The sequence below is a fragment of the Patiria miniata genome, unplaced genomic scaffold (genome assembly GCF_015706575.1).
Source record: "Patiria miniata isolate m_02_andy unplaced genomic scaffold, ASM1570657v1 HiC_scaffold_10, whole genome shotgun sequence".
In the NCBI taxonomy this organism is placed as follows: Eukaryota; Metazoa; Echinodermata; class Asteroidea; order Valvatida; family Asterinidae; genus Patiria; species Patiria miniata.
Window position 1 is genome coordinate 10,580,449 of NW_024037048.1, and position 9,831 is coordinate 10,590,279.

Genomic DNA, 9,831 nt, shown 5'->3' on the forward strand with positions numbered 1-9,831 from the left:
GGCTCTGACCTTACAGTCACCCTGGAACCAGGCTAGGTTTAGTCCGCCCTCATCTTGACTACTGTGCATCGGTGTGGGATCATCCACAGCCACCAATACACAGAAGATTGAGATGGTTCATCGAATAGCTGCCCGCTTTATCACCAACATCTGTAGCTGGGACAATGCTACATCTGTTACTGCATACTCTTCTTGAAAAACTGGAACTACCCACCATGGAAAACAGTCATTTCCTGACATTCCAGTAAGATATTTCGTGATAATTTGATTATTTCGTTTTTTGATGTTTTCAAATGTTGTATCTTCTCTTTAAAAGGAATATAGGCTACAACATTTGCAAACATCGAAAAACAAAACTACCAAATTTTACGAAATACCTTCCTAGGATGTTGGTAAATGACAGTCCAAAGCATCCTGTAAAATTATGGTACCAGGTGTTAGGTCATTTTCAAGAAAATGGTATTTTTGTATAAATTTGGAACGGTGGTTGGCCGACCACCGTTGGAAAAACCTAACTATTTTTCAACTACTGCTCCAAATTTACCATTTTTCAGTCCAAATTTGGTTTGCTATTAGTTACATGTTCATGAACGGGTGCAGGCCAGCTAGACTGGTTCCCTTTCTTTACAATTTTCCGGCATCTATAAACTGATCCATTTCATACTTAATGGAGTCAGGGAACTAGACTACCTGAACATTTTTGTTTTTCTAGGTTTTTCCAGCATTTTCGAACACAAAACTTCAAACATGTCAGTGTAACAATATTTTGATCTATTACACTAACCACAGCAAAAGCCAATGTTATACATTCCCTTTAAAGCTAATACAGTAGGGCGGGCTCAGCAGTTCTAGCGCGGCTCCAGTCACTAGTACAACTACTGAGTTAATAAAAGTGTAAACTTAAACTTAAACAACCCAATTTGGAACAGCCAAATTTGGCTACAAAACGCGCTTTTAAAAGTAGATATAAGCATCCACACAACTAGCCTTTCCAGGGCCCCCAGGGAGAACAGTTCATTGACAACTGATGGGGCTACCCTGGTAAAATAACACGAAATAAATAAATAAATAAATAAATAAGGACACTGCGTCCTGGAACAGCCCAATTTGGCTACAAAACGCGCTTTTAAAAGTAGATATAAGCATCCACACAACTAGCCTTTACAAACTGGGCGGTTTTGTGTTATTCCTGTATTATGCGTGCGAGAACGACTTGCGGGGTCAGCTTTTAAATTTGCAACCCCAAAAAGTCGAGCTGTTTGGGTGCTAGTTGTGATTTCATCCGTAAAGTGTTCGTCTTTTGCGGACGTGTAAGAAACCATTATTTTGTTCATCGGTGGTTGGTCACCGCTGTTCACGAGCAGGGGCTACAAAGACACAACGTGGCATATCGTACATAATGAAAACGACAGGAAAACGTATGTGGCATTCGTACTCCCTCGTGTCCGGTGCAAACAACCGTTTTCCCCCCATCTTTTCTCGGGAACGGTAAGCTTTAGGTTGGTTTCCTTTCAACCAGATGTTTGAAATAGGATAAGTAAACAATCCACTGAACATGAAATTTTCTGGAGTTTCAGGATAGTGCCCCTTTAAAGCAATAAGAGCGGCAGTTTGTTAATATTCCGAAGTGCACAACGATAAAAACAAAAACCCACTGCTGTCTGGATGGCCATGCAAAAATTAATCCTCTATTTTATTTCACACAAACAGTACATGCAGTAACAGTGGCATCATAAATGAAAGGAAAAGCAGAAACATTATTACCTCCGCCAAGGAGGTTATGTTTTCATCGTGTTGGTTGGTTTGTTGGCTTGTTTGTGTGTTAAAAAACTAACTCAAAAAGTTATGGACGGATTTGCATAAACAATCAAGCTCCTTGGCACAAGAACAAACCGATTAGATTTTGGACAACATGGCGGGGAATTGTTTAGCCTTGGTGGAGGTTTGCGCTCTCCGAGTGCTTTCTAGTTAAAGACGAGTTCCCAGTGCACTTTCGAGTTTCACCTTGAAAAAATAGACTTGTGTCGTTTCCATTAGCTATGTCCTTAGATATATAACAATTGTTCACTTTGGGTGAGACATCGCACGAAAAAAAATCCGACCACGTTTCGTTATTGAACAGTTTCACAATTAGACAATTAGTTTGATTCTCGATTAAGAGGGTTGCAGACAACTGCAGAATAAGGTAGCTTTTTTCGTTAGGACGAAACATATAAATTGAAAATTCGTCAGGATGAAACATATTTGGAAGCTTAGAACACGCGGTATACATCGAAAATTAAGTGAGCAAATAAAGTTGAAACTCAATGAAATGAAGTAGGCAGAAGTTAACACAATACGGGGATACGCGTATTATAATGTAGGCGCTAATTGTACTTTTAAAAGTTTGCTGTAAGCAGTAGTGATATACATAATACTAATAGGCTACTACTACAGGCCCATGACATGAATTTTACTTGGGAACATATTTCGCGCACCTTGCTATTCCTCTTAAATGTATGAAAACTATTTGACATCCCTTTTTTGTTAAGTATACTCCTTTAAAAAAGTGCTCTTCTTTAAACATCGTTACATTTTCTATGCTTTGCCGGACAAATGAGCTAGGGCGCTGTTGCTGTGACGTCATTTCAGGAAGACACTGTTCAATGTTTTGGTTCAAACTGTGAAACCAATATTTGCTCATTGAAAAACAATTTGGAGAAAACTTTGCTCATTGGCTTACTGTCATTTACTGAAACTACAAATCATTAAAGAAAAGTATCCACAATTCTGGCAAATGTTGATGCTGAAATAGCTGTAATATTGAGGTTTCTGCCTGAATATGACATCACACTTTTGCTCATGAATATGCAGCATTAGCATGAAAATCAAAAAGGCACCAAAAATGCTCTTAAAATGGCATTTTGGTGCCTTTTTCTTTCTTATGCTGAAGCCCATTTCTACATTCATCAGCAAAAGTGTGATGTCATTTCAGGCAGAAACCTTAATGTTACAACTATTTCAACACCAAAATTTGCCAGATTTTTGGATATTTCGCTGTCGTAAATTGTCTTGTCTTCGATTCGTTGTTGTGTCAGTACTTGGCAGTAACTTAATGAGCAAAGTTATTTCACAAATCTTTTAAATAAGGCAAAGCATAATAATGTTTGGGTTGAAAATTTGAACAGAAAGGCGCTAAACTGAACGGAATCTTCCTGAAGTGACATCACATCAACAGCGCTCTCAGTTGTCTGCAAAACAAGGAATTTGTTGAAAAGGTTTTAAAGAAGTGTACTTTTCAATAACATGAACAAAAACGCATGTCAAATAAGTTTCATGTGTTCAAGAGGATCAGAGATATGTTCCTCCAAAAAGTTCACGTAAGAACCCTTTAAATAAAAACACACACTATTACTGTATGAATGTTGGCACTGTCACACGTGCCTCGTACTTTTGATGTACCTCATTGCTAGTCCCATATTTCCCCTCAAATATGATGAGTGTGATTCCTTTGGCCCATGAGGGTCAACATGGTGACAACCTGTATCAGAATAAACTAGTGCCTGTTGCAGTTCATGAAACTAAGCCTTCGTCTTTAAGGAGCACCCAATCTACCATGAGGTCTAAAAGGCTTCCGCTGGGTCCTGCTGTTCGACAGTGCCAGTGGATCTAGGGATCTCCTTTTTGTCCCTTCTGTCCTCTCGCCCCCAGTTGTCCTGGATCCCCCTTCATACCTTTGCGACCCCTATCTCCCGTAAAGCCAGATTCTCCAGGAAGACCATTGTCGCCTCTAGGACCTGCTGGCCCCCTGGCGCCCTGCAGACCAGCAGGCCCCGGCCGACCAATGGCGCCCCGTTCACCAGATAGTCCCCGAAAACCACGTTCACCCTTCGCTCCTGGATATCCACGGTCCCCTCTTGCCCCTTTCTCCCCGTCGGCAGGTCCGGGGGGTCCCGGTTCCCCTTTCTGTCCCAACCCATCACCTCTAGCACCCTTTGGCCCAGGTAAACCTCTGCGACCGGTTTCTCCTGGTACTCCTGATTCTCCTGGATAACCAACAAAACCAGGACTTCCTTTATATCCATCCAGCCCCGGAATTCCCCGATCTCCCTTAGCTCCAGGTGGTCCAGGTGGTCCCTCACCTTTCCCAGCCTCCCCCTCCGCTCCAGGTTCTCCTCTCTCGCCAGTCTTCCCATTCTGTCCACTCTCTCCCCTGGGACCTGCGATTCCTTGACCCGGAACCCCTGGGACTCCTGGGATCCCTGGTGGTCCAGGAGGACCTACGATCACGTGACAGCCGGTGTTACAGCTCTGTGGTTGGGGGCTGCATGGTTCCGGCGGTGGTATCCCCTGAGGAACCTCCGCCGCGTCTTCTGCTGCACCTCCGACATTTAGGAGCAGAGATGCCACGAAGAGCACAGGCAGTTGACTTTTCACCTGGAAATCAAACAGTTTCATTCAAAGAATCATCGTTTTGTAACCATCAAAATTTGGCCAGGATCTTTATCATTGGCGGCATAACAAGACCAAGACTTGATCTGAGACAAGTGACCCGAAATGTGCAGTTAAAGGGTTCCTGCGATCATTGCAATGATTGCTTTTGTTTCTTTTTAAGTAATTTTTGTGCAGCTTTCTACTCCTCTTAAAATGAAAACTACTAGACATCTCTTTTTGTTTGCTTTGCATTAAAAGTGCAGTTTTTAACAGTTAAAATGTACATGCTTTTCTTTATAATTGACGCCGCTGCAGTTGTTGTGATGTCATTACAGGAAGACACTGCTAGGTTTAGAGGTTTTCTGCACGTGTGCGTAGCCATTATTTTATCGTCCGTTGCAATGCCGTATGGCAAGATAACTTTAACCTATGAGGCGCCATCGTTTTATTTAGTTGCAATCTACCACAGTACTAAACATTTCAGTATGATGGTGCATGGGTGTTACGGTCTAACACAATCTCTTCAGTAGGCGTTTTGGTGAACATAATGCTTTCTCATAGTGTCTTAATAGATGGATAGAGGTCCTCTTTGCTCAAGAGAACAATTTAATGCCAGAAAAAGTGTATACATGCTCAAATAACTCTGTACTTGGTCAGTACCCGTTCGAAAAATGTTCGAGCTTAAGCTCCCTGGTGTTTGCCTGGCCACCCCCCCCCCCCCGCCACCAACACAACAGTCTGAGACTACCAGTATAAAAGGATGAGTGACGACCTGTTTCCAGGCTTCAAGAGTGGGCCTAGCGACAGGATGATTGATGGACTTGTGATATGAGCAGCTATACTTACAATACCATCACAAAAATAGTTTTCATGACTATACAAATCTATGGGAGTTGGCCTGGGTCTGATCTTTGCCTCAGACATTCTGGGTCGAAAGTTAAGTATAAACACCGCAATATTCTTCTGTGATAAATACCCCACTAAAAGCAGAAAAACAGTCACAACTCTCCCAGGTGTTTTGAGGCACACATCAAACTTATCATAGTATTTTGTCATTTTCTGTGTATTTTTTCTTCTTTTTTGGGGGGGGGGGGGGTACCACCGTAAAGTGGTCACCGCCATACTCGTTTTCAGGGTGATAGGTATCACCGACCTATTGGATACTAAGAGAAAAAAAATGATTGGATCGTCACAATGACAAAATTATTGTAGGTCAGGCAGCTGCCATCGGCACCAGGCTAAAAGTAATGGCCTTTTTCATGGAGAACTAGGGAGCATTTGCTCACTCGCCACTAGTGCAGCTCTGTTTACGTGGGAAGACTGGCTCATATCTAGGCGCTCTCAGCAAACTTTCGTTAATACGTGGAAAGTATGTTGGTTAAACTTACTTCCTCGCATCGCATCATAAAATATAGGTTTTCCTCTTTCAAATGCATATAATTTCTTCATGGTTAAAGGCGAATAATTATGTGCACTTTTTCATTGGAAAACGGGTAACTCAGTGAAAATTTCGCGTTTCCTATGGAGGTCATGGCACATTTCCCCGATTTTTGAAGGTGCGGGTTTACTTCTTGGAACAGCACACGTGTGAACCCGGTCGCATACAATTACCTCGCACGGTTTCTGAAAGACAACACAATAAGCTTTCCATTCATGTAACAACCGTTTTGATTGGTTGAGAAGAACAAGGGGCACTTTTCTTGTCAAATCAGACATCGCTTTTGTTTGAGGATCGACCTGCTGTTTATGTATACATTGTAGTCCGGTCAACGCAGTGGGGCTGTGCAGGTCGCCGGGTCAATACACCGTTGTGTGTGACCGCAGAGCATGCAGGGCTTTGATTTTCTGCACATATGGGTGGCAAAGTTCTCCATATGCTCTTGGTTCCGTTTCCAATTTGCTTCTACAAAAAAAACCCACTTGTTTCATCATGCACTTTGATATTTCTGAAAGAAAATATTGACTGATGTTGAGCTGGAATCTTCAAAGTTATAGGGACCCAAATAGCAGGCAAAGCCGAAATAGAGACGACGACGAGTTTTAAAATACCCGTAACCGTCGTCATATTCAAATAAATGTAGCACATTAATTTTGACATAAAACATAAAGCAAACAGCCAATCATTGTTGTTTTTGTACTCTACACGGCCCGTAGTCTGAGTATCACCGTAATCCACGGAGCCATGTCTTCTGTGTGAAGTCTGATATGTCTAGACATGCAGATAATTATATGCAAGCCGCACGCCAGCCAATACGGGCGATTCCCAATAGTGCGCCTCCAAGAGTTTGCAGCGCGTTGGCCAATCACAATGCGCGAAATCAGTCGACCTTTTCCAAACGGGCGTTGGGTCGACAGATTTTGCGCATTGTGATTGGCCAACGCGTTGCAAACTCTTGAAGGCGCACTATTGGGAATCGCCCGTATTGGAGTCGACTTTGCTAAATCAGGACTAAATGGCTTAGTTGGTCGATTCGAATGCAGTATTTTGTAATACAACAGGCGTGCACATATCGCGTAACATGATACAGAGCGCGTAACACAGGGTTTTTTTAATCCATTGTCTGTGACGCGCAACGGGTAAATGACCGAAGATCCGATAAGGAAAGCGCTTGCTGATTGATAAAAATCTAGGAGGTCAGGAGGCGGTTTTTCTGCCTAATTAATCAGCGAATCTGCTCACATTATCACAGACCACGGCATTTGCCATGGGTTATTACATGAGACTACGCGGCCAGGGGCTAGTGAAGCCGAACGCGCACGCAGCCCACACATGAAGTCCAGGCCATACTGGCGTAGCCGGGGGGGGGGGGGGGTATTTACCTCCCCCGATATTTTGTAAAGACAGCACTTTTCCATTCAAATGCCCCTTTTCACCAGCGCTTACTCCCCCCCATAATTTGTCAACAGTGCCCTTTTTTTAGGAACTTAGTGCCCTTTTTTTTTCTGACCAAGTGCCCTTTATCAAAAGAAGTGGTGCCCTTTTTTGCGCCATCGGCCGTTCCGGGTGCCTTTTTTTTCTTATCGCGCTGAAAAGCAACATATATTTACCGTTAGTGTGCATAATCGTTGGTTTTGAACAGCGCCCCAATCGACAGATGGCACCAGGCCCCCCCCCCCACCTTTAATTTTACGGAGGCCAAGTGTTCGGAGAAAAAAAATGTCTTCATTTCACCACGGATGTACAAGTGGCCATTTTAAGAAATTGTTAACCCCCACCCCAAATAAATGATCGTGCTACGCCACTGCAGGCTGTTCCAAGTATTAAAGTCTTCCCTAAAACTCTTTATTCCAAGAAAAAGACGTGGACTAGCTTCCTTAAACCACTAAGAACATCTTCATCCCTGAAAAATTCTTTAAAGAGCCATTTTCCCTTGAAATTACAGTTAACTAAATTTTCACGGTTTTTTTTAACATATTAAGTCTGATTAGGAGTCCGTGAAAACACCCTTAAGAAAGTCTTTGTTTACCCATGGAGATAGACCCAGTACCGTTATGTATAACCAATGATAATCCTCAGTGCCAAGGGTAATTAAAAAACCGTGAAAATACCCTTACAGGATTAGTCCTATATAAGCCCCGTGTAAATGTCCGTGAAACATCTCTTGAAGATTCTTTTCACGGAGAAATGGACTTTTAACGAAAATTTAAGGGATCAGATGTTTCCAGCGATATGCCTTAATAACCATCTACACAGTTAGTTACCCAAATCGTCGTGATCTTGAATTAATTTTCAGTATTATGTAGACCTGCGTTCATGGACTTGTCCAACTCATCACAAAAATTACTGTCACACTCCATCTGTTACTTCTAAAAATGTGTCTGGTGGTACTATTGGAATGTTTTCTCCATGCCGAGGTGAACCCAATAAGGGGTGTATTAGTAAAATGTTTCTCAAACTTTACGACGGCATTTGAACATTCCGTTTACAACAGTTAGTGGTTTAATTTCCTTCTCACAAACCTACATGCATTGTCCTAAGTACAAATGAGATGGGAGAAAAGAATAGATTAACGAGCTGCATGTTGAACATGCACCTGAACTCTTGTTCAATCCAGTAATTAACCCCTACTTCGAAAATGATATCAGTATTGATCTCATTGCGATGATTAATGTTGAGTGAGCTATGTCTGTAACCTCCAGTGGCGGACGAAGTGATGTTACTGTATTTTTTTTTATATTCATCCATGCTTCATCGTAAACAACCAAAAACAAGACTGTTCCTTTAATATGACAAACGCAACCCTTGCACAGGCGCAGTTGAGATATACCAGACCCAGAATCCTAGACCTGTCACATTAACGAGACAGAAACTAATAAATCTCGTCATTCAGAGATAAACAATTGTTGTTCAAGTTCAGAAGGTTGTAACGAGGGTAAACCTAGGAAAACAAGACGAGTACATCATCATTCCATTCGCGGTCTACATAACAGGCGTCTGTGAAAATTGTTTTCGTTTTTCTGAAAGAACACTTACTTTTTTGTCGGATCCGTGGACAGAACTTTAAAACGGTACTTGTCTGTTTGTGTTCAAAATTCAGTAACTTGAAAAAGACATGAGATATTTGAATGATAATAATACTGAAAGACAGTTTAATGAATGGGCTTTCATATCCTAGATTTTCAAAGTGCTACAGGCAAAACTTCATTCAAAAATTGGTCCTGCCATTTTGGGATGCGTTTTTACTCATCCTAGCTGTTAACGCGAATAATACACGGCGAATTTAAGTCAACTTTCGTGACACAAAACAAAACACACGGGACACTTTACATAAATATCGGTTCCCATAAAAAAATGTGTAAAAAAAAAAATCAAAAAAAAATAGAGCAAATATTCTTCGTGGCCATACAGTGGTGCAGCTGCTCAAGTATTATTCTTCCCTAATACTCGTTATACCATTGAAGGGTTACTTTGACCACAAACATCTATTCTTCAAGGAAACACGTGGACGTGCTTCCTAAAATGAAGTCCAACTATGCCTCATATTGAAACATCAAGACTTACCCAAATCATCGTGATCTTGATTTAATTCTCAGTATTATGTAGGCCAACGTTCATGAAAGTGTCCAGCTCGATCGCAAAACTTTCACACTCTATATCCGCCGTAGCACCTAAAGTTGGTTTGGAGGCTCCTATAATACTGACGTGACTGAGGTCAGCCATTCTAGATCTCCTCGGGTGAACCCAATAAGATTGGGGGGGGGGGGGGTAGTAAATGTTTCCCAAAGTTTACGCAACGGTTGAATATTCCATTCAATCCCAGACTTGCGGATTTAATTTCCTTCTTATCAGCCTATATGATATCCTAAGAAGAAAAACAATTGGAGGAAGGAACAATCAAACGAACTGACGAAACCTTCTATAACTAGCAAACCCCTTTTTGAAAAAAATAGTATATCTCAGTATTTAGCTCATTTCGA

At 41.8% G+C, this 9,831-nt stretch overlaps 1 protein-coding gene across 1 annotated transcript; it reads right to left on the minus strand.

Annotated features, from left to right (window-relative positions):
- Positions 1-3,088: 3,088 nt before the first annotated feature.
- Positions 3,089-9,501, minus strand: LOC119737740 (collagen alpha-1(I) chain-like). The gene is made up of 2 exons (XM_038212303.1): positions 9,416-9,501; positions 3,089-4,416 (listed from the first exon to the last, which is right to left on the minus strand). Exons 1-2 carry the CDS (start codon positions 9,422-9,424, stop codon positions 3,649-3,651), a joined length of 777 nt encoding a protein of 258 aa, XP_038068231.1. The 5' UTR covers positions 9,425-9,501; the 3' UTR covers positions 3,089-3,648.
- Positions 9,502-9,831: the final 330 nt, after the last annotated feature.